Raw genomic sequence first — 25,951 nt, 5'->3', positions numbered from 1 at the left:
AGAAGTTTATGGAGGGAATTCCAGAGCTTTGGGCCTCAGCCGCTGAAGGCATGGCTGCAATGGTGCAGCGATTAAAATTGGGGATGTACAAGAGGCCAGAATTGGAGGAGCGCTGAGATCTCAAAGGGTAGTACGGCCGGAGGAGGTTACAGGATAGGGAGGGGGGCGAGGCCATGGAGGGATTTGAAGACAAAGGGAAGAATTTTAAAATTGAGGCGTTGCCAGACCAGGAGCTAATGGAGGTGATAAGTGAATGGGACATAATATACAGGCAGCAGAATTTTGGATGAGCTCAAGTTTTTGTGGGGGGCTGGCCAGGAGAGCATTGGAATTACTCAAGTCAAGATAACAAAGGCATGGATGAGGGTTTTAGCAGCAGGCGAGCTGTGATGGGGTGGAGCCAGGCGAAGTTATGGAGGTGGAAGTAGGCGGTGATGGAGCAGCTATGTGGTCGGGAGCCAATCTCAGGGTCAAATACAACACTAAGATTGCAATCAGTCTGGCTCAGCCTCAGACTGTGGCCAGGAACGGATTTGTGGTGGCGTCTGAAGACAATGGCTGCAGTCTTCCCAATATTTAGTTGGGAGGAAATTTCTGCTCATTTAGTACTGGATGTCAGACAAGCAGTGAGACAAATCAGAGATAATGGAGGGTTCGATCGAGTGAGGTGGTGGTGAGGTAGAGCCAGGTATTATCAGCGTGCATGTGAAACCTGATGCGTTTTCGAATGATATCGCTGAGGGGCAGCATGTAGATGAGAAATAGATGGGGGCCAAGGACAGATCCTTGGGGGGAGTCCAGAGGCAACAATGCGGGTAAAGAAGCCATTGCAGGTGATTCCCCAGTTACGACTGGAATCAAGGGATATGGGGATCGGGCAGGAGTGGAGGTCGAAAATCAGCCGTGATCTTATTGAATGGCAGAGCAGGCTTGAGGGGCCGTAATGTTAAGTACGACTGGATAAATAAAAATGGAATGAGGAGAGGGCAGTCCCATCCAACTGGATGACTGGAGGGGCGTTGGAGGGGGATGGTGTGGGCAAGTGTCAAAGGCTGCAGACAGGTTGAGAAGGATAGTTTACCACGGTCACAGTCAAACTGTGGGAGGCGACAACACGTTCAAGGATTTGGGAGAGGATAGGTAAATTGCAGATGAAGTGGTAGTTTGAAGGACAGAGAGGTCAATGGTGGGTTTTTTGAGGAGGGGTAATGACGGCAGATTTGAAGGGGAGGGTGACAGTTATCAGCTAACATGGGGCCCAGAAAGGGAAGTTTGGTGGTCAACCCAGGGTTGAGCGAGCAGTACGTGGGTCTCATGGACAAGGTGAGCTAGGAGATAAACTAGCGGAAGATGCAAGTTCAGGGCGAGGGCAGAGGGGCTAGGGAAAGTAAAGCTGGCCTGATGGGTGAGAGGAAATGAGGGAAACAGCAGGGGCAGCTGGATGGATGATCTCAATCTTTGTGACAAAGAAATTCATGAGCTCCTCACACTTGTTTAAAAGGAAGGATGGAGGAAGCAGGGGAGTCAGAAGACAGTTTTAAACAGCTAAAACTGCTCAGTTTACTAGTAGAGCACATGGTAAACATACTGCTGTTTTTCCTGCCAGAATCCCATTAGGGCATCATCTTACAGGGTTATGTTACAGAATGACAAGTCTGCTCCTTCAGCTTCCTCAAGTAGGTTAGGTGGTGAATTATCAGCAGTGTCCTAGCGTACGGAAGAGGAGGGAAAATTCAAATTATTGCAGCTGTTGAAGTCCAAGCAATGTTAGTGTTGAGATAGTATTACGTTTGCTTATGGTGCAACTGACATGGGTATGAGCATACACTGGCTGAAAAATATGGGAAATACACCATTCCTTAGCACAAATTGCATTTTTTTATTATTTAAAACACTTAATGCAGTCCCACTGCATTTATATATTTTTTTATAAAGTAATGCTGAATGATGCAAGAGGAGGATCTGGAGACATGCCCAAAACAAAAACAATTAAGATTTTTCTTGCTGATGGTGGCACGCAAGATGAATGTTGCTTTCTGTAAACTACAGAAATATACATTATACCCATCAGGATAAAGGTATTAATATGCATCGGAGGCTTAATTGCTGTCAAAACGATGCAGTCATTATATCCATCTGTTGAACAGTTTCCTTGATTGCTGGCCGGGCAACTCTTTAAATACCCAACTCTTTAAAATCTATATTAACGACTTGGAAGAAGGGACCGAGAGTAATGCAGCCAAGTTTGCCGATGGTACAAAGATGGGAGGGAAAGCAATGTGTGAGGTGGACACAAAAAATCTGCAAAAGGACATAGATACGCTAAGTGAGTGGGCAAAAATTTGGCAGATGGAGTTATGGGCCCAAGTTTCCACATGATTTGCGCCTGATTTTTTAGGAGCAACTGGTGGAGAACGGACTATCTTAGAATTTGCAATTCTCCACATTTTTATTTCCTGCAGTTCTAGTCAGGTAGAACAGTTCTACTTTGGAACAGAATGTTTTCTTCAAAAGGGGGCGTATCCGGCCACTGACGCCTGATTTGAAAGTTTCCACAGTGAAAATGTACTCCAAACTAAAGTAGAATGGAGCAAGTGAAGATTTTTGTAGAACTGAAAAAACCTGTTCTACACATTAAAAAAATCAGGCGCAGGTTACAAATCAGGCGGCCAGAACAAGATGGGGGGGGGGGGGGGGGAAGGGAACTCATTAAATTCTACAATAAATCCTTATTTATACTTCTACAAATATTATACAAATAAATCCAACCTGAATAAACATTTATAAGCAAAGAAACCATCTTCCTACCTGTGTGAAAGTGCTTCAGCCAGGAAGAATGGTGCAGCAAGCCTCACAAAACGCGGGAGCCGACCGAATGCGGGGGGGGGGGGGGGGGAAAGAGAGAGGGTTGTACCTGGAATTGGTGAGGCCACACCTGGAATACTGCGTGCAGTTTTGGTTTCCATATTTACAAAAGGATATACTTGCTTTGGAGGCAGTTCAGAGAAGGTTCACTAGGTTGATTCTGGAGGTGAGGAGGTTGACTTATGAGGAAAGGTTGAGTAGGTTGGGCTTCTTCTAATCATTGGAATTCAGAAGATTGAGAGGTGATCTTATTGAAACACATACGATTATGAGAGGGCTTGACAAGGTGGATGCAGAGAGGATGTTTCCACTGATGGGGGAGACTAGAACTAGGGGGTATAATCTTAGAATAAGGGACCTTCCATTTAAACTGAGATGAGGAGGAACTTCTTCTCTCAGATGGTTGCAAATCTGTGGAATTCTCTGCCCCAAAGAGCTGTGGAAGCTGGGACATTGTCTTAAATTTAAGACAGACAGTTTCTTAAACAATAAGGGAATAAGGGGTTATGGGGAGCAGGCAGGGAAATGGACCAGAGTCCATGATCGGATCAGCCATGATTGTATTAATGGCGGAGCAGGCTCGAGAGGCCTTATGGCCTACTTCTATTTCTTAAGTTCATCTCATTGTACAAAGTGGTTGGGATCGGATTGACATACTGGGGATCAGCTGGGGTAATGGTTTAAGAGTGCAAGTGGGAGAGAAAGGCAAGGCCAAAGACTTTTGATAGCCCCTATGACAGACAGTTCTGTGGCCAGGAGCTTCCAACGGTGAACTTATATTTGGTTGATGAGCCCAGAGAAAGGCTGGGCTATTCCGAATGGTATTTTTGTCACATAGTGAATGTTTCAATGATCAATTTTGTTATACAAGGTAGTGCTGGAGAAGCATCCCCAGACATCAAAGAGAACAATAAAGTTTGTAAATATGGAGCCAGATTTTTCTCTCAGCAGCAAATGAATGTGGCCAGCCATTCATTACACTTGCACTGGAACTTACTGCACGACGCAAAAAGTGCAGTGCCCTCTACAGAATCATTAATGAGCACAGCACAGCGTTCAGTTAGAATATTAAATCAGGTAATAACTAACTAACTAAACTAGATAGATAGAAATAATAAAAATCTGAAGGAGTGAGACACCACACTCGTAAGTTAATTTTCAATGCCAGAGGAGGTTGTTTGGCAGTAATTAAGAATTATAGTTAAAAGGATACTTACTCTGGAAAAGGACAGGCCCTAACTGTTGGCAAGTTTAGCGCCTCTCTCCAAGGTAAGTAGAGCAACTTCATGCCGTTCAATGTATTTGAGCGGCGAGCCAGATGGAAATATACCATAAAGCGCAGCTTTGGAGGAGCAGGGAATCCCGGGAGAGAGAGCAATTTCCTCATTTCTGCATGTGCGGTCGCCAGAAGTTGCTATCTGATTTCTACTTAAATAACGGTGAAAGTTATTAATCTCACTGCTATTTCTACTGCAAAATCTGTTTAGGAATAAGTATGGGTTTACTAACTACTGTTCATTTATTTAAATTCGATCCCCACTGCAAAATCTGGCCCATACTGTTTAGGAACAAGTGTGGGTTTACTAACTACTGTTCATTTGTTTAAATTCGATCCTCAGCCTTGTTCTGACAGTATACATTCATCTGTCTACCAAAGACAAACAGGCACGTGGCAGCACACTATATATTCCATAAAGGTTCTCTAAAATCAAGATAGTGGGCAGACAAGCGTAAGGTCTTCTTACGGAAGTACGCAGTGAACTGGAGTAGAACACCTAGTGTAAAAATCCAAAATCGTAACAGTGCATCATCACAAAGACGCACTGAGCGCAGCAATTACTTATACTGGACAGACTATAGCAAGAAAATAAGTAATGTGTTTTTTTGCAAACGTCAACTCTTTGCTAGAGTATAGTTCCATGGGTGTCAGTGGCCTCTGGTACCTTACCCAAGCAGTCATTGTTTGCAAACCTTGACAGCAAACATTGGCAGAATATTGAACTCTGGTGGGCAAAACAGCATAGCTCAACTCTGTCTTGTTGCTCACACAGCCAAAATCAGGAATGGGAACTTAGGTGATTTTAAAATGTACAAAAGGGATTCCATGCAAATACTAGGTATGCGCAAGCTAATATTACACATCCCAATTTCAAGTCCATAGTATGTTAAGCTCTTCTCACAATGGGGAAGTATCAATTTTTGGTGGCAACAGCCAACCTCAAAAGTGGGTCACGGCAGCCATAAATATGGGGACAGATGATGGCCATTACAAAAATTAGATCTACATCTTCTTGGATTTAACTTCTTGGAAATGACTTGGACTGCCAGTGTTTTTTTAAAAATTTATGTTCACCACAAAAACACAGCTTCCATAGCCAGGCCTGTGCTCATGAATCAAAACTCAACCTGGTGTGCAAAATGACTGGAATAGTATCCCTCGGGCAATAATCTAACCTTCCATTATTCAGGTATATGCCAGAGATATTATGACTGCCCACCTTCCAGACCTCTGATTGCTGGTCATCATCATCATCATCATCTGTCCCTCGAACGAGGATGACTTGCTTCCACACGAGTTCACAGATGTTTCAATGAAGCACCCGATGTTCCAGTCCTGAATTCCAATTGAGGGGGTGGAAGATGCCAGTGCGTGGATTTTAACATGTGGTGACTGTTGCACACCAGCCACCACATGGGCTTGACAAAGCTAGGCCTTTATCCAGTGGCAAGGACGACTGGAGACCTACTCTGCTGCACGGACCTAGTGCGCACACACCCGTGCTGCCCCTGCCTGGGCCCCGTACCCTCATTCACCGCACTTCCACCACGATCTCTTGCCGCTCCTCGGCCACAAATATTTGCCGCACCTCCGCCACGATCTCCCTCTGCACCAAACATTGGCCGAACCTCAATCATGATCACCCACCAAATCTCAGCCACGATCTCTCGTCGCAAGTCCGCCACGACCTTCCCACTTCTCTGCTGTACCAGGGCCCCGCTGATGCTCCTGCCCATGCTCCAAATGGCAAACTGGGTCCTGATGACGTCACCCAGCTCAAAGCCATCGCACGTGTGTCAGCTCGCACTGGAAGCTGCAGTGGCATGCTCCAGCTCTGTAGCCCCGACCTATGGAGATGTTCACTCGCAGGTCGGGGTGGCCAGTAAACCACCACCGACTGACCATATATTTCAGACTGTAAACATATTTTAAGACTCAATAAAATGCTTGAAAATGTTGAAGTTGCTTACAAAGAGCACCTCAGCCTGCATTAAGACATGGAACATAGTACACAAGTTTACAGCACACAAGGCCATTCAGCCTGCATCAGCTCTTTGCTAAATCAATTCAAAACTAATCCCCCACTAGTTTATTCTCTCCCCATAGCCTTGTATTTTCATCCAATTCTTTCTTAAAAAGATGCAATCTCTGCCGCAACCATTTTCCATGACTAAGCATTTCATGCTTTAACAAACCTCGGAGGAAAGAAATGTCTCCTTCCTGATTTTAAAATTGATGATCCCTCATCAGTTACTCCCCAACCTGAAGAAAGTCTTTCCTGTCTGCCTATTAAAGCCCCTCAAGTTAAAAATCATTAAACCTCCTCCTATGCTCCAGTGAAAATAGTCACGGCATCTAAAGTCTCTTCCATATAATTTTCTATCCCACACACCATCTTGATAAACCTATCATTGTCGGCTGTGGCTCAGTGGGTAGCACTCTCGCCTCGGAGTCAGAAGGTTGTGGGTTCAAGTCCCACTTAAGGGACTGGAGCACAAAAAAAAACACGATCTAGGCCGACACTCCAGTGCAGTGCTGAGGGAGTGCTACACTGTCGGAGGTGGTGTCTTTCGGATGAGATGTTCACCGAGGCCTCATCTGCTCTCAAGTGGACGTAAAAGATCCCATGGCATTATTTCGAAAAAGAGCAGGGGAGTTATCCCCCGTCTCCTGGCCAATATTTATCCCTCAAATCAACAAAACAAAAAACAGATTATCTGGAAATTATCACATTGCTGTATGTGGCAGCTTGCTGTGCACAAATTGGCTGCCATGTTTCTTACATTACAACAGTGACTATACTTCATTGGCTGTAAAGCAGAACTGTCCAATGGTCGTGAAAGACGCTATATAAATCCAAGTCTTTCTTTCTGTTGTGTAACCTCTATGGCTTTAGTGCTAAAACTGCACACAGGACTTGAACTGTGACCCAACTGAAGTATTATTGCACTCAATGCCCTTATTTATAAAAACCAAAAATGACGACTCATCAATCTAGACTCACTTTTCAGGGAATGATGTATTTCAATCCATAGTTCTCTGTTCACTTACATTCTTCAGTATCTCATTCCTTATTTTTCCAACCCATTAATTTCTTAAATCATACATCTCCATATATTAAAATGCATCGTCCACATCTTTGCCTAACTAACTTGTCTATGCCCTTTTGAAGTCTTCCCAAACCCCCTATGTGTCAAATTTTAAGGCTGCACTCTTTTTGCCCTAATCCAAATTATCGATAAAAATGCGTGGACCCCAGCACTGAGCACTAAAGTACATAATTTCGAACCCCTAAATCCAAGCAACATCCATTTAACCTTGCCTCTCGTTTCCAGTTACACAACTTTCTACTCATACATTTCCTCTTATACCATAGCCTCAACACACCGTATCGAATGCCATCTGACTAGAAGACCACAGATCACTGAAACAAAGTTAACTAAAGACATGGAGAAAGGCTGCAGTAAAACATGTATTGGTTCAAGATCAAAAACAAAGCTTTGCAACAGGCAGATGTCTTGTAAGAAGCTCCGAATATATACCCATGTAAATTGAATGTAGAAAGAAATCTGAATGAGTTGTTTACAAATCGGCAAAGCCCATTAGAAATTTCACATCTGGTAGAAAACCCTTTGTGAAAAGTGTGTCAGCTCACCATCACAGGCTACAAGATGTCACAAAATTAGAAAGAAAAAAAAATGCCATTAGTATGTAATAGCTCCAGACTGAATTGTACATTCACAGGTTCAGAACAAAAGGATAGAAGTCATCAGCAGTTGTCAGTGCTTCAATTTTAAAAATCCTAGAGCACTGGCTTAGCCAACATTCATATAAAAGGAAGAATAGAAACAAATTATGATGCAGGGCAGAGTCCTTATCCATCACTATCGCCATTTGCTGTCAGTGAACAAATCATTTTTAGGAGCCCAGTGAATAATAAAGGGTTAAAAAGAATGGTATTGAGAAAGTTGGCATGCATTAAATTCTTACAAGGTGAATTATCTTGTATGGCAAAAGTATCTTGCTACCTGACATTAAGACACTGAACAGATGTTTTCAACGCAACATAATCAGAACCTATTTAGAGATTATTCTAAATATAGACATGGCATTTTAAAGGCTATTCCAGAGGCTGCATCCTTCACAAAATATGGAACTGACCACTGCAATGTGACTGCAAAGCACAAACATAGCCCATGTGGTATCAGAAGTAAACTATTTAAGTTAGTTTGGTTAAAACTCAAGACATCCATTAGGAATTATTTTCAGCTAAAACTCTGAAAACCATCACAAGTTCAATGAATAGCTTCAGTTTTAAATCTGGGGACCATTAAATATTGTTCCACTTCAAATTCATGGAATTTAAGCCCATACAAACCTAAAAACAAGTAAATATTGATACCTTGGCTACCATAATAAAGCATATAGTAATATATTTGTAAAATGTAGATACGAGAGAAATTTTTAATCCAAGTACAATAATCTTAAATATTGCATGTAGTTTTTTTACAACCAAAACATTTACAGAAAATTTTACAAGATCAGCAACATTTAATGTATAAAATACAAGTCTTCATTTTAGTTGACATTTAAGGCATTGTTTATTTTAAGCAACATTTTGAATTACATTAGTCACTAACCAGAATAAAAGCCTGAAGTGAACAGTTTCAATGCACTGGAGTTATTCAGGGAAAGCTAACCGCACCAGAGTCTAAATTCACAGAAAACTATGAAAAGCAAGAGTGACTGTCTTTACTTGGCCAAATTAATTCAAATTTTACATTAATGAGCCAGAAATCCTCATCAGGTCATCTTCATAGAAGGTGCAAATACACCGCAACAGCTGTAGCCCTACAAATATATACAATTTTTTTAAAAATTCAGGTCTGCTTTGACTGCCGACTTTGCAGAACACAGGTGACTGGATCACATTTGAGATCAAAAATTGGGGGGTGGGGGAACAAATATTGTGTGTGTTGCACAACAGGTGAAGGGGATGTGGCTCTTTCAGAACAACATTATTTGTTAGTGCTGACAACCTTTGTACAAAGTATCATTTCAAGAGGGCTAATTTTATAAAAACAGCTGAAAATTCAGGAAAAAGCAATTGGGCGAGGCTATTAGGCAGGGAAATGGGTAGTCTAATATCATTCTAAAGTAAAGTCACCATCCATATCCCAAGCTTTTGGGGAAAAAGAACACATGGAACTAAACAAACCAAAATGGCTAAATGTGCAAGGACAGATATAGACTTAAAAATACTATTAAAAGGAATATAATTCACAGAAGAATGGTCAAACCATGTGAAATTAGGGGAGGAGATTAATGGAGGAGAAGATAGAAAATTGTGTTAGCAATGACAAAAGCTTTTCCAACTAGGATAGGCGCCAGAGGACTGTTAAAGATTGAATAGGGTCATTTAAAGCAGACTGAAATGGACTCGAGGTATGGCAGTGGTGTTAAATGATGACTTCGCATCAGTCTTCAATCCTGTGGACACTGCTCAACGGCCAGCTATGGGTTGCATTGTAGACAAGCTCATTATAAATATTAAAATAGCTACATTTTAGACAGAATAAGGAACCATGAAGTAGATCGGACTGCTGGCCCAGACAGCATCCACCTGAGCTTGATTTTAAAAGTGATGGGAAATGTGCTTTTCAAACTCCTTGCCAACATCTTTAACAGTTCGCTACTAGACTCTGGGATTGTTCCCTCGAGTAGGAAAGATGCTCTTCTAGCTCTGATTTTCAAAGGGCAAGTCAGATTCAGGGAACCATCGACCCATTAGTTGGACGTCTGTTATAGACAAGATGTTTGAAAGGATGATGAGATGCTATTTATGATCAACTGGAAATAGAAGGAGCCAGATGCACTCAGCACGGCTTCTGAAAAAAAATGCAGAGTCATACTAATTTGGTAGAATTTCTTGAAGAAGTCACTCAGATAGTGGATGTGGAAATTTCATAACACCTTTGATAAAGCACCTCACAATAGGTTACTATACAAGACAGAATCTTCTGGAATCTGTGGGCAGTTAAATGGATTTAGAATTGGCTGCATTTCCATAAGCAGGAACTTATTAATGGCTGTGGATCTTCTTGGGAAACCAGTTATCAGTGGTATCCCACAGGGATCAATGCTTGTAAAACTCAATGGCCCTATCTCCATAAAAGATCTAGATATAGGAGTTGGGAAATGGTCCACAAGTTGGCAGATGACAAAAATTTGTGCCAGTTTTGGGACAGTGGATGGGAAAAAATTTCTGCAAGCATATTTAGATTCACTGGGGTAAATGGGCCAAACTCTGGTAAATGTTATTTAATGGAAATAAGTGCAGTGTTATGTATTTGGGCAGGATCAACACCAAGTATGCTTACACTTTAACAGCGTTGAAACTGATTGAGAGAAAAGGATCTTAGCATTATAGTTCCTATTTTTAATATGAAAGGTTTATGACCAATGCCAAGAAGCTATAGCCAAAGCAAAAAGACCTATTAATATAACCTATTCAAATATAAAACAAAGCACACCATTTTGTCCTGTACGAGATCTTGGTTAGATCACATTAAGAATACTGCATCCAGTTTTGGTCCTCTCATGAATGAATGAATGAATGACTAAACAGAGACTTCGGAAAAGGTTCAGAGGAGAACCACAAGAATGAATCCTAGCTTAAACAACCTTATTCACTCTCGGGCTTAAAAAGTTAGGTCCATTCATTTTACTGTTGCATAGTTGTTGGAGCTATTTGATAAAGGTATATGAAAGAGTTAAAGCACGAGATTGTGTACCTCTTGATAGATTATTTCAATAGAGTGAGGGAAGACTAGGGGTCCTGTGTACAAGTTGCTCAATGATAAATCCAGGTTAGATGTTTGGTCCCAACCTCCCAAAAAAAACCCCGCAGGATAGTAAACCTATGGAACAAGTTGCCAGCTAGTGTGGCAATTGATGATTTGCTGCATATCTTAAAGAGTTGTACCAGTTCCTGGCTGGGGCAGAAATCACGGTTTGTAAAAGATAGGTGAAACAACAGGCAATAAGCATGGTCAATGTTGTCTACTAGTTCATCGAAGGAAGAATTTTTTTCCAAATTCTCTCTCCCACCCACTCCCTGCACAATTGGCCTTGGTTTGAATTTTTTTTGCCTCCCCAGGTGATCGAGACTGTGTGGGGTAGGCTTGATGGATCAAAAGGTCTTTTGCTATAATTTTCCTACGTTTTGTATGACTTGATGCTCTTAGCCAGAAACATACTGCACTACAATTCTCTCCATACTGTTCAATCTGCAGACTTGGTTTACTTGATTCTTAGTTACACAGGGAACAATTCTCAATATTGGAGTCAATAGTCTTGCTTCTGAAATATTTAATCATACATTAAAGAGAATTATTCATAAATTCACACAATAAAATTCAAGAGACTTTTGTTTTAATATCACTCACCTGCTGCGGCTCAGTTAAGTTTCATATTGTGAAAGAAGAGATCGGATTTCAGGTGTCAGGTGATCAGCTGCCTTGGCAGCTTCTGTAATCGCCCTACGGTATACTCCTTTTTTCTTTCTGTTGAACCTCAACTTAAAATACTCCAAAAATGGGGAGATTTTTGATACAGAAAGTAGCGATGTTGTAGGTGATCCAAACCAAGACACTCGAGCTTCCTGCCACAGTGGAGCCCCATTTTCCTTCTTGTTAATACTAATGCTCAGAATGCGTGCAGGCCACCAGGGGAAACCATGAATTTTCCCCCATACTATATCTCCGACAGATATAGTCCTGCCTTCAGCTGTTACACATTTTGTGACAGTTTTGGTATGAAGTCTCACAGTTAAGGGTGGCACAGTCTTTTCTTCTTTGGAAGAAGATGACACAGATGCATCATCTCCAGGTGCAAAATCACATATTTCTGGTGAAGTCATATCTGAACCAGAAGACTTTGATTCATCTAGACTATCATTACTACAGACTGATAAACTTGATGAATCTGCTCTTTTTTTCCTATAACTTAAATAGACAGTCAGATCATCTTGATCATTGTTTCGACGACTCCTTTTGTACCTCCATTGGTCCTCTTCTCCAGAACTCCCCGATGTCTCTACTGAACTCTTTCCTGTAGATTCTTCAGAATGAAGTGTACCACGATCTGATCTCCTTGTAGATTGCACATCACAACCTGTATTTACATTATCTACTAGCTCAGCCTTATAAATTGCAACACTGTCCCCATTACTGAGCCGATGAGGTTTTAATCGAATTCTAGGTGGTGGGATGTCTGCACTGGAATGCAAAGGTCTAGTCAGTTTTAGCTTTGGAATGGTTCCAGGTGGACTAGAGAATGACTTTTCTGGAAGAACCTCCATCTCCTCACAATTTGTATTCTTGTCCTGGTCCACACTTTCATTTTGCATTAACCGTTTAGGACAAAAGGGCTCAATTGAGCCATGTACCCGCGAGGGAATTTTCACAACCTTCCCTTTACCTTGAGGAGTGCTATATGATATTTTTATCACTGGGCTTCGATGAACCAGCTCAGCAGAAAATGTATCATCTCTCTTTTCCTTTTTTATTTTCCTATTTTCACAGCACATTACCTCAGGTTTCCTCTTTTCATTTTCCTCCATGCTAGTCTTTTTCTCACTCTTAATGTTGTGTCTATCTTTGTCATCATCGTCCTCCTCCTCCTCCCGATTTAGCGTGTTTTTGCATTTTTCACAAAGTACCTGCCTAGGCCGCAATCTAATGGTGCTCATTATAAGCTTACCAGGATCACGATTCTTTGATAGACGTCTTTTTGTACGCTTGATTGTCCGAGGTGGTGGCTGGGGAACCCATTGATTGTAAGTCTGTCTCAATACTAAAGGTTGTGGTAGAGGTACACCTTCACAATAAGGTGGAAAACAAGGCACAGTTTCTGGTAATGGCTGAAGAGGTGAAACTTGTTCTCCGCCTGGCATCTTGGGAAGTTGCAGGTTGCAGGGCTGTGATTCAGTTTGGCAAACTGACTGTTGTTTACCATGAAGGACTTCAGTGGCGCATGACTCTGCAGGAAACTCATCTTGCTTGGGAAACTGGTTTGGTAGAAAACCATACAAACCAGACCTGGCAGATACAAGTATTCAAGAAACAAAAAAAAAAATTAAAAGCCAGCCTGACTCTGAACATAAGGCATACAGCTTGTGTATTGCATCACTTACATTAACACTTCAAGAAAAATTCCTCACTTCTAATATCTGAACTCCTTTTATTTTAACTAAAATCCAATTGTAAAGGCTTGAGGTTTTGTTATAGTATAACTAAAATAATTAATTAATTTGATTACATAGCATATTTTGTCACTGAAGGTTGCTCAGTCATATTTTCAATATCCTACAGTCTTGATTCACTAAACTGGCTTGGATTTTTTCTTTCAGTTGGGGTGGGGTTAAAGAAGAGAGTCAGAAAACAGTTGTGCAGAAATTTGAATCCAATGAGATGATGGCATACAGAACTAACTAGTTACATAATATTGAACATCACATGATTAAATGTTTTCAAAATGGGAATTTTATTTAAAATAAAGCAAGGCAAAGCAATTTATTCCAAGGGCGGATAGCAGACTAAAATTGAGAAAGTAAAAGTTACTAAAAAAAACACAGAAGCAGAACACAATGGTTTCTTAAACTTCTCTACAACATTCAATTTCCTGCAAACATTAGGGAGGAAGCTGAACTAAACATGCATCAGATCATATTTGCAAATACAGTATTCCTGTTAACGGCAAAGTAAAACAAGCTTAAAATGTTATTCTTTGAATCTGCAATTTAAAAGGTTTTACTGATTTACTTACCCCAAGCAATATAGTTTAAAAAAAAAAGTGTAAACGATAACTTCCTAGAAGTAATCCAAGTCATGGTATGCGGCTGGAATAAGCCAGTAATGATTAATTGGTCGACTTATGTTGGGACGGGTGGTGGATCTTAAGTGATAGTGGGGTAAATTTCTAGTCTGAAAAAAGGAGAAATACCACTAGTTTCTCTTTTCACCTCACAAATGTTGTGTGTCCTGCACAAATTCAAATTGTAGTGTCTTACAAAATAATCCCACCAGCTTCTGCCTCCCTGTACCAAAATCAACAATAAGGGAGAGTTAATATGGAGGGGGGTGGGGAGGAGCAGGAAGAGAAAGAAGGGACATCTCACCCAAGTAACCATTATACATGTGCAAATCTCTAGAGGGTGGCAGCTTCACAGACAAGCAACGGTCATCACTGGACATCTATACAATTCTCGCATGGATCCCTAATATCAATCAGGAGTGGAAACCAGTTTGTTTTAATGCCAAACAATTTGTTTCCCTATTGCCACTCTAGTCAACGTCAGCCCTGCACAAATTGAGATTGAACCGAGGGCATGCTTTTAATTTTAATGGAGTGGACTCACCAGGGAAAAGGATTGCAATTGCACTGCAGCTGCTCCACAGTAATGAAATGTTTATGTTTGATTTTGTTGTGGATATTTTCTTGCCCTCACAAATATTTGTTGTTCTAAAGAGGAGGATTTGAAAGGGGAAACAAAAGGCCCGAGACAAAACAAGAGACCTTTTTCAATGGTTCAATACTTCATTGGCTGTAAAGCGCTGTGGGACATCCGGTGGTCGTGAAAGTCGCTACACTGTATATAATAAATATGTCTTTCTTTTTAATACCATGAAGCAAAATGCAAAAGCTGATACTTTGCCGCTGTCCCCCTCCCCCATCCCAAAGGGGTCAAAGATGGTAGGGCAAGTACATATTGTGTACTTACCCAATACTAAAAGCCTTTTTCAAGTACAACTTGAACTGAATCAAACCATATTAATTTAATATTGGAGAACCATTTTTACTGTACAGGGGAGTTGAAAATAAACAGGTGAAGTCCTTCGGACATTTTTTTGTGCTCGATTTCCTTGAACTATACAGGCAGAGCCCACTATTACTATCTAAAGCTTGAGCCATTACTTTTTTTGTTTGCTCTGGCTAAAAAATTTCCCCCAAAAAGCTCTCCATTACCACAGACCATGAAGGGAGCAACAGGATGTCAGACATCTTGTGAGCATCCCAATCAGGCCTAGCTATCCTTAATCAATTGGAACGTATAGCGACCAGCCAGTCAGAATAACACACCATCATGTTCATGCTACAATAAAAAGACACAGATTTTACATGTGGAGCACTTGATCTTGTGATTTCCACTGTAATTTTAGGTTAGGGAAATGTATGAGAGAGATACAAATTGACTTTCAAACGTCCCAATCTAAAAAAAAACCGACCATATAAAATTTGAGTGCTAGGTTTACAAAATATTACACCAGTTAACCAGTGCCTTGTGAAAATGCACATGGATTTTTATCCCGGTCTTTATTAAATGAAGGGTGATGTCTGCATACTGTATGTGGCAATGTAAATTCTATATATATATGTAATTTGAACTAAATCATCTGTAAAAAAAAGTTAAGATGTTGTTGCAAACTGAAGATAATGGTGTCAATCAATAGGAAAAGTAATTTAACAGGTACACTTACAGTTTAGGACATTGCTTCATTCCTACAGTTGTTTACTGTGCAAAGATGCAGAGTACTGTTTTGAAAAGGTGTTGTGTTGGAGAAAGTGCACTGAATTATAAACTGCAGAGGACAGCAAATCTTTAAATTATTCTTGTCTGGATGACATTTCTAAAATATAGGATTCAAATCAACAGGAGTGCCAATAATATAATGGCTATGTGGAATGGTGGTACTGGATGTCATTAAATAGTTCCATGTTGCTATGAACTAGATAGAACTCACGAATTAATATTTTAATTCCCCCAATTTTACAAGGAGGTCACAACGGAGTGTGTGTTTGATCTGACGCCAATCACTCATCCCCCTTGTGTTGAAGGCCTAGTGCTCATAGTTTAGCGTGGGTGACTCCCAGCTGGCTGCCAACTCGGGTTGTTTATAATGTGCGTTAACCAGGGGGAGGGAGGGAGAGAGGACTTACTTCTTGGCCATGTCTATCAGGATCCCGGTGAAGCTGCTCCCTCCGAAGTTGGTGGACACCACCAAGGTGCCGCTGACGACGTGTTCCACCGTGACGGAGAGCTGGGCGCCGGCTCGGAGACCCGCTGCGGCTCCGGGCTCGGGGATGAGCGCCGCCATGTTGCTGGCGGGGCAACGCCGGGGTGCGGGGCGGAGTGGTGGGGGGAGGGGGTCAGGGAGACGCTGCGGGAAGGCGGCGGTGGTGGCGGCGGCGGCGGGAGCGAGCGCTGCTCCGTGCCCGCGCCTCGCCCTTCAACCTGTCAATCAAAGGCTGGCTCAGTCACACGGCCTGGAGCGGAGCGCAGCGCGGGCGGCAGACGCATGCGTCCCATCGCCGATCCCGGAGCTCGAGACACAAGCAACTGCACAATCACCAGTGCAGCATGGACCACAGGCTGGACAGCACTCCCATGAAACACAGCACAGCTCCTCCCTGCAAAGAAACCAGAAAAAAGGCACACGTTACAGCACAATATAGCCTTCATTTAATATCAAACAATCTTGCAAATTAAAAAACACACTTTTAAAAATGTTTATTTCCTCTTTCACGCCCCCCACCCCCAATATAATGAAGAAGAGATTAAACGCATCTGATCCACTTCCTTCGGCTTTCATTCCAATTTACACCATTAAAAACATAATCCTCATCCAAGCAGAATTGTTCAGGGGAAATTAGAGAGACGCTTAATTAGGATTCAGCTGTGTTCATTATTTTTCATTATGGAAATCATATACATTGCACTTCTAGACAGCTGCTAGCGTTTGACTATTTGAGCAGATACCTTTCAATTATGGGTTATAACCATTAGTGTTCCAAGATCTTCAATAAATACTGTAAAATATCTCGTCCTCAGTAAAAAAGTGGTTATTGCATAGGTCACAGGCCTATTGAATACTGCAAGCAGGGTTAAACAATCGTGCATAGTCAACCACCAACATGATTTTAAGGTACCCCTTTAGATATTTTTTTTAAATAAATTGTGCAAGTACAATGCATGTATCTCCTACCTCAATCCTATAGGGATAGGCTTCAATTACTCATTTATTTTAGAACAAGTCAATAAATCCACACTGTTGGCCTACGAAGCACATAAACCAAGTCATTACAATTAACAAGAAACTTTAAACTGGTCATTTTGAGACTGAGATATAGATGTACCTTCAACAAATCAGAAAGAGGAAATACAAGAGATTTTACTTTGAAACAACACATTAGAACACATCTAAAAGCTAATAGCACCTTCCCGTAAAAAGAGCAATAAATAATACCTGAGAATTCACCGACTGAACACTACACGTAGCCGGTTTCCTGAAGGTACACCATTTGAAGTCTTTAAAGCTTCCAGCACCAAACGCCCCACAGTGGCCTAATGAGCAAGATGACTAATAAGGCGCTGCAAACGATGAATTGCGGAAGCACGAGACAGCGTCCTCTTGTGGCTCCAGTACATGTCACTCATAATTGCCAGCCGTGATCCCACCAGCATATTTTGCTCACTTTGCAAGCGAATTAATTTACCATTGCCAACGTTGTTGTTTTGATAATTTTTTGCCAAAATAAATTTCTTAAACTTCTAAACGGTCCAAAGAGAAAAAAAAGCAAAGCTAAAATGCGATTAATTTGCAATGGTGCAATTCTTTGAAAACATTCCTCTTCCTCTTTTTTTATTCATTCATGGGATGTGGATATCCCTGTTTATTGCCCATCCCTAATTTCCCTTGAAAAGGTGGTGGTGAGCAGCCTTCTTGAAGCGCTGCAGTCCATGTGGTGAAGGTACTCCCACAGTGTTGTTAGGTAGAAAGTTCCAGGATATTGTCCCAGCGACGATGAAGGAACGGCAATGTATTTCCAAGTCAGGATGGTGTGTGATTGGTGGGGAACTTGGAAGTGGTGGTGTTCCTATGCGCCTGCTGCACTTGTCTTTTTAGATGGTAGAGGTTGCGGCTTTGGGAGGTGCTGTCGAAGAAGCCTTGTTGAGTTGCTGCAGTGCATCTTGTTAGATGGTGCACACTGCAGCCACGGTGCGCCGGTGATGGCGTGAGTGAATGTTTAAGGTGGTGGATGGGATGCCAGTCAAGTGGGCTGCTTTGTCCTGGATGGTGTCGAGCTTCTACCACAGAAAGTTGTTGAGGCCAATTCACTAAATATATTCAAAAAGGAGTTAGATGAGGTTCTTACTACTAGGGGGATCAAAGGGTATGGTGAGAAAGCAGGAATGGGGTACTGAAGTTGAATGTTCAGCCATGAACTCATTGAATGGCGGTGCAGGTTAGAAGGGCCGAATGGCCTACTCCTGCACCTATTTTCTATGTTTTCTATGTTTCTTGAGTGTTGTTGGAGCTGCACTCATCCAGGCAAATGGAGAGTCTTCTATCACAGTTCTGACTTGTGCCTTGTAGATGGCAGAAAGGCTCTGGGGAGTCAGGAGATGAGGCACTTGCCGCAGAATACCCAGATTCTAAATATTTGTGTGGCTGGTCCAGTTAAGTTTCTGGCCAATGGTGACCCCCCCAGGATCTTGATGGTGGCAGCAACATACCAGGATATGGCCCAATCCTTCAGTATTCATTTAAAAAAATACTCCGCTGTAATTACCTTTAAAAACTACTTAATAAATGCCCAGGCAGTTGTTGTGCTCCCAATCAGGAACATTACACTTTCATGTTGGATTCTAAACCAAGATTTATACCTGCTTAGCTTCAGCAGTTCCGCCTGCAGTAGTGTGTGCTGGACACTTAAAAACAATATATTACTTGCTTAATTTTTGTTACTCGCCACTGAAACTTCAATTAATATGTTACATTTGTTGATGCACAAAAAGTTCAATAAAAGAATGTTGTTTATTGTATGTGGTTTGCGTTTGGCAATAACATCCTGTGTGACTTTGACTGGCACACTCCACCTTTTCCTCCACCACCTCTCCTCAATGGTCCATTTGCATGGAACTGTCCTGTCATGGTTTCACTTTGATCTATTCCAACATATTTGGAATGGCATCCCCTTCTATACACTCACCATATCTTCCATCCTTGGCCCCTCTCATTTGTGATCCACACATTGTCCTTTCATAATATTATCCAAAAGCATGGGGTCAGCTTCCACACATATGCCAATATTTCCCAGCTTTACCTCACCACCACCCCCCACTGCATAAATGTTATTGTGCTGTCTTACTGCTTGCGTGACATCAAATCACAGATAAAACATAACATTTCTCAAGCTTACGATCACCTCGTTTGAAGCCATTCTATTTAGATCTTGTCAAAAACTCCCCACCCACTAACTCCCAATTCCACCCCCTTCCCAGCTGTTTGTTCACAGTGAACCAATCAGTGCACAAGCTTGCTATCCTATTTGTCCCAAGCAATGTCACAATTTGACACATGACTGGATAGATGAAATGATGGATTATACATAGGATGCATAACAATGGGGAAACTCTCCATATATCGAACGCTTTTGTAAAGTGGTGTAAAGAGACTTCTTGAATGTGTTCCTGACTGTAATTATCTCTGACAGAGGGTGATTATACACAGCAGGAACATTTACTTAAATGGTGTTTTTAATATGGCAAAATGTCTTAGGACATTTCACAAAGTGACATATCCAGAGATGGTGATGGAGGAATCTGGGACGTTAGCTGAAAGGTATGATTCTGTGAGTGTGACTATGTCAAGTTGTTGCTTGACTAATCTGTGGGCTAGCTGTCCCAATTTTGGCATGTCCCCAGATGTTAGTGGGGAGGATTTAGCAGGGTCCATGGTTCATTGCACGGTTTCATGTGCCTTTGTTCTGTCCAAACCCGATGCCTATGTCGATGCAGAGGTGCTCTGTCCAGTTTTATTCTTATTATGCTTTGTCGTGGCGGTTTGATAGAACTGAATGGCTTGCTACATCATTTCAGAGGGCAGTTCAGAGTCAACATATAGGTCAAACTGGGTAAGGAATGGTAGGTTTCTTTCCTTAAAGGGCATTAGTGAACTAGGTGGGTTAAGATAATCTGGTCACCAATACTGATTTAGTCCAGATTTATTTAATTAACTAAATTTAAATTCCCCAATTGGAATGGTGGGATTTGAACTCACAATTCATAACCTCCACGATTATTAGTCCAGGCCTCTGGGTTACTAATCCAGTAACATAACCACTATACTACCGTGCCCTACATATTTTAAACAATATTTGTGTTTTTTGCCAAACTGGTATATTCCAAACCACTACTGACATCCTCAATCAGTACTCTTAAACATGATGGAAAAATATCAAATACTTAGACAATCTCAGGAGTCTTATAATATTAAATTAGAAATTTTAAGCAGGAAGGCTCATTTACTATATGCAAATTAAGATTCTGTTGTACAGCACACTGCTCCTTTTGCAAATAGTCTAGTACAACAGGACCATTCAAGGTTCTAATCTTCATTGGAACAATTAGAGTGATATGATAGTATAATAACTGGTCAGCACTAAAACACCTGCCATAATTTCACTTTTGTCTCCCTGCTTTACATTAGGATTATCATTCTGAATGAACAACATTGAGCAATGCCTCTATTTTAAAATTCTTATCCTAATATTCAAATCCTTCTATGGCCTCACTCATCCCTATCTCTTTAACCTCCACCAGCCCTACAAATAATGTCCCTGCTAAGGTGCCTGGCCGCGCAGTAATCTCAAAGGTCCTGTGCAGGCCGCTCACTGACTTTTCCATTGTAAATACCTCACAAGCGCAGAAATTTAAAGGGACCACACATTAAAAGAAACAGGCCGCGCAGAACAAAGCGCAGCCTACAGGGAGCATTGCCTACAACCCTCCGAGATGTCTGTGCTCCTCCACTTTTGGTCTCTATTACACAGTTTAATCGCTCCATCTTTGGCAGCCGAGCCTTCAGCTGCCAAGGCCCTAAACTCTGGAATGCCCTACCTCTCTTTCCTCCTTTAAGATGCTCCTTAAAACCTACCTTTTTGACCATATTTTTGATCATATGCCCTAATATCACCTTATGTAGCTCGGTGTTAAATTTTGTTTGATAACGCTCTTGTGAAGCACCTTGGGACGTTTTGCTATATTAAAGGCACTATATAAATAAAAGTTGTTGTGTTGTTGTTGTATGTATGCTTTGTGCAGGTATGATGATTATGGTACTGGACCACAAACCCAGAAGTCGCGTGTTCAAACCCCACCATGGCAGATTGTGAAATTGAATGCAATAAGTCTGGTCATTTGTGGAGCAGCCCCACAAAATCCAACTGGTTCACTATGTCATTCAGGGAAGGGTGCTTGCTACCCCTGCTTGGTCTGGCCAAATGTAACTCCAGCCCACACTATAAGAACATAAGAAATAGGAGCAGGAGTAGGCCACCTGGCTCCTAGAGCCTGCTCTGCCATTTAACAAGATCATGGCTGATCTGATCATGGACTCAGCTCCACTTCACTGCCCGCTCCCCATAACCCTTTACTTCCTTATCGCTCAAAAATCTGTCTATCTTCGCCTTAAACATAGAAACATAGAAACATAGAAACATAGAAAATAGGTGCAGGAGTAGGCCATTCGGCCCTTCTAGCCTGCACCGCCATTCAATGAGTTCATGGCTGAACATTCAACTTCAGTACCCCATTCCTGCTTTCTCGCCATACCCCTTGATCCCCCTAGCAGTAAGGACCTCATCTAACTCCTTTTTGAATATATTTAGTGAATTGGCCTCAACAACTTTCTGTGGTAGAGAATTCCACAGGTTCACCACTCTCTGGGTGAAGAAGTTCCTCCGCATCTCGGTCCTAAATGGCTTACCCCTTATCCTTAGACTGTGACCCCTGGTTCTGGACTTCCCCAACATTGGGAACATTCTTCCTGCATCTAACCTGTCTAACCCCGTCAGAATTTTATATGTTTCTATGAGGTCCCCTCTCATTCTTCTGAACTCCAGTGAATACAAGCCCAGTTGATCCAGTCTTTCTTGATAGGTCAGTCCCGCCATCCCGGGAATCAGTCTGGTGAACCTTCGCTGCACTCCCTCAATAGCAAGAATGTCCTTCCTCAGGTTAGGAGACCAAAACTGTACACAATACTCCAGGTGTGGCCTCACCAATGCCCTGTACAACTGTAGCAACACCTCCCTGCCCCTGTACTCAAATCCCCTTGCTATGAAGGCCAACATGCCATTTGCTTTCTTAACCGCCTGCTGCACCTGCATGCCAACCTTCAATGACTGATGTACCATGACACCCAGGTCTCTTTGCACCTCCCCTTTTCCTAATCTGTCACCATTCAGATAATAGTCTGTCTCTCTGTTTTTACCACCAAAGTGGATAACCTCACATTTATCCACATTATACTTCATCTGCCATGCATTTGCCCACTCACCTAACCTATCCAAGTCGCTCTGCAGCCTCACAGCATCCTCCTCGCAGCTCACACTGCCACCCAACTTAGTGTCATCCGCAAATTTGGAGATACTACATTTAATCCCCTCATCTAAATCATTAATGTACAGTGTAAACAGCTGGGGCCCCAGCACAGAACCTTGCGGTACCCCACTAGTCACTGCCTGCCATTCTGAAAAGTACCCATTTACTCCTACTCTTTGCTTCCTGTCTGACAACCAGTTCTCAATCCATGTCAGTACACTACCCCCAATCCCATGTGCTCTAACTTTGCACATCAATCTCTTGTGTGGGACCTTGTCGAACGCCTTCTGAAAGTCCAAATATACCACATCAACTGGTTCTCCCTTATCCACTCTACTGGAAACATCCTCAAAAAATTCCAGAAGATTTGTCAAGCATGATTTCCCTTTCACAAATCCATGCTGACTTGGACCTATCATGTCACCTCTTTCCAAATGCGCTGCTATGACATCCTTAATAATTGATTCCATCATTTTACCCACTACCGATGTCAGGCTGACCGGTCTATAATTCCCTGTTTTCTCTCTCCCTCCTTTTTTAAAAAGTGGGGTTACATTGGCTACCCTCCACTCCATAGGAACTGATCCAGAGTCAATGGAATGTTGGAAAATGACTGTCAACGCATCCACTATTTCCAAGGCCACCTCCTTAAGTACTCTGGGATGCAGTCCATCAGGCCCTGGGGATTTATCGGCCTTCAATCCCATCAATTTCCCCAACACAATTTCCCGGCTAATAAGGATTTCCCTCAGTTCCTCCTCCTTACTAGACCCCCCGACCCCTTTTATAACCGGAAGGTTGTTCGTGTCCTCCTTCGTGAATACCGAACCAAAGTACTTGTTCAATTGGTCCGCCATTTCTTTGTTCCCCGTTATGACTTCCCCTGATTCTGACTGCAGGGGACCTACATTTGTCTTTACTAACCTTTTTCTCTTTACATATCTATAGAAACTTTTGCAATCCGTCTTAATGTTCCCTGCAAGCTTCTTCTCATACTCCATTTTCCCTGCCCTAATCAAACCCTTTGTCCTCCTCTGCTGAGTTCTAAATTTCTCCCAGTCCCCAGGTTCGCTGCTATTTCTGGCCAATTTGTATGCCACTTCCTTGGCTTTAATACTATCCCTGATTTCCCTTGATAGCCACGGTTGAGCCACCTTCCCTTTTTTATTTCTATGCCAGACAGGAATGTACAATTGTTGTAGTTCATCCATGCGGTCTCTAAATGTCTGCCATTGCCCATCCACAGTCAACCCCTTAAGTATCATTCGCCAATCCATCTCAGCCAATTCACGCCTCATACCTTCAAAGTTAGCCTTCTTTAAGTTCTGGACCATGGTCTCTGAATTAACTGTTTCATTCTCCATCCTAATGCAGAATTCCACCATATTATGGTCACTCTTCCCCAAGGGGCCTCGCACAACGAGATTGCTAATTAATCCTTTCTCATTACACAACACCCAGTCTAAGATGGCCTCCCCCCTAGTTGGTTCCTCGACATATTGGTCTAAAAAACCATCCCTTATGCACTCCAGAAAATCCTCCTCCACCGTATTGCTTCCAGTTTGGTTAGCCCAATCTATGTGCATATTAAAGTCACCCATTATAACTGCTGCACCTTTATTGCACGCACCCCTAATTTCCTGTTTGATGCCCTCCCCAACATCACTACTACTGTTTGGAGGTCTGTACACAACTCCCACGAACGTTTTTTGCCCTTTGGTGTTCTGCAGCTCTACCCATATAGATTCCACAAACATATTCAATGACCTAGCCTCCACAGCTCTTTGGGGCAGAGAATTCCACAGATTTACAACCCTCAGAGAAGAAATTCCTCCTCATCTCAGTTTTAAATGGGCAGCCCCTTATTCTGCGACTATGGGCCCAAATTTCGCCACAAAGTTAAAACGGCGCACCTCCGAGCCTCCCGCCGACATTGTAGAGCAAAAGCAGTGGCAAAAAAAAGACTTGCAATTATGGCCGATTCTCAGGCCACCTGTCGAGGTGTCGTGGCGCAGAATGCAGAGAGAGGGGCGGAGCTAGGTCCGTGCTGGCCGCACAGAGCCGGCAGGGGGGCGGGGCCTGATCGGAGTGCCTGTGAAAGTGTCGGCAGCACACGCATGCACGTTGCAGCGTTCGCACATGCTCAGTGGGGCAATACTCCTCCCCCCCGCCCCCCACCAGCTTGCCACATTCTCCGTTGATACTCTTCTCCCCCCGCCCCGCACCCCACCAGCCTGCCACGCTCTCCATTGATACTCCTCCCTCCTACAGCCCTGATATGCCGCGTTCTCCGATTCTTGCCCTGGCCGAAGGGCTTGCTGGTGTCCCGCATCTTGCCCTGGCCGAATGGACTCCCGCATGGCCAGCCACTGTATAGTTCAGTTTAAGTTAGGATTTGATTCAGTACTTTTATTTGTTCATTTAATTCTTTACTTCACTTCTTTATTTTTTATTGAATGGTTATTACTGCTTGTGCTTTGTTTGGTGCTTGGTGGTGATTGAAATGTTGTTACTTGCACCGATTCCTTAACTGTAAGTAAGGTCTTTCTGTGTAGACAAAAGTGGACACATATGTTGCCCTAACTGAGTTTAATACAACTTTTTTCTGGCCAAATTGGCATAAATGGTGTAAGTGGCTGGGAACGCCCCCTTTTGAAATAAAAACTGACCTCACAAAAAACCTAACTAACTCACTTACACTGGCACAAATTAAATGGTCATATTGGCAACTAAAAAGATACACCAGAAAAGAAAAACAGTGCAACTCATTTTAAATTGGCTCCCCCGTATTTTGAGGCTGTGCCCCCTAGTTCTAGTCTCCCCTACCAGTGGAAACAACCTCTCCGCCTCTATCTTGTCTATCCCTTTCATTATTTTAAATGTTTCTATAAGATCACCCCTCATCCTTCTGAACTCCAAGGAGTAAAGACCCAGTCTACTCAATCTATCATCATAAGGTAACCCCCTCATTTCTGGAATCAGCCTAGTGAATCGTCTCTGTACCCCTTCCAAAGCTAGTATATCCTTCCTTAAGTAAGGTGACCAAAACTGCACGCAGTACTCCAGGTGCGGCCTTACCAATACCTTATACAGTTGCAGCAACACCTCCCTGCTTTTGTACTCCATCCCTTTCGCTATGAAGACCAACATTCCATTTGCCTTCCTGATTACCTGCTGCACCTGCAAACTAACCTTTTGGGATTCATGCACAAGGACCCCCAGGTCCCTCTGCACCACAGCATGTTGTAATTTCTCCCCATTCAAATAATATTCCCTTTTACTGTTTTTTCCCCCAAGGTGGATGACCTCACACTTTCCGACATTGTATTCCATCTGCCAAACCTTAGCCCATTCGCTTA

At 42.4% G+C, this 25,951-nt stretch overlaps 1 protein-coding gene across 2 annotated transcripts in view; it reads right to left on the bottom strand.

The window, feature by feature from the left end:
* The window catches only part of pwwp2b (PWWP domain containing 2B), a 45,365-nt gene extending 27,863 nt beyond the window's left edge, over positions 1-17,502 (bottom strand). For both annotated transcript variants that reach the window (XM_070876795.1, XM_070876796.1), the window contains exons 1-3: positions 17,452-17,502; positions 16,145-16,615; positions 11,593-13,245 (exon numbers count right to left, since the gene is read on the bottom strand). In XM_070876795.1, the coding sequence (XP_070732896.1) occupies positions 11,607-13,245; positions 16,145-16,302 (1,797 nt within the window). In that variant the 5' untranslated portion in view covers positions 16,303-16,615; positions 17,452-17,502 and the 3' untranslated portion in view covers positions 11,593-11,606. The remainder of the gene's footprint in view (positions 1-11,592; positions 13,246-16,144; positions 16,616-17,451) is intronic.
* Positions 17,503-25,951: the final 8,449 nt, after the last annotated feature.

Source organism: Pristiophorus japonicus, chromosome 3, assembly GCF_044704955.1.
Source record: "Pristiophorus japonicus isolate sPriJap1 chromosome 3, sPriJap1.hap1, whole genome shotgun sequence".
NCBI classification, from domain to species: domain Eukaryota; kingdom Metazoa; phylum Chordata; class Chondrichthyes; family Pristiophoridae; genus Pristiophorus; species Pristiophorus japonicus.
Note: the sequence above shows the minus strand (reverse complement) of the source record. Positions and strands in the feature narration are given on the sequence as shown.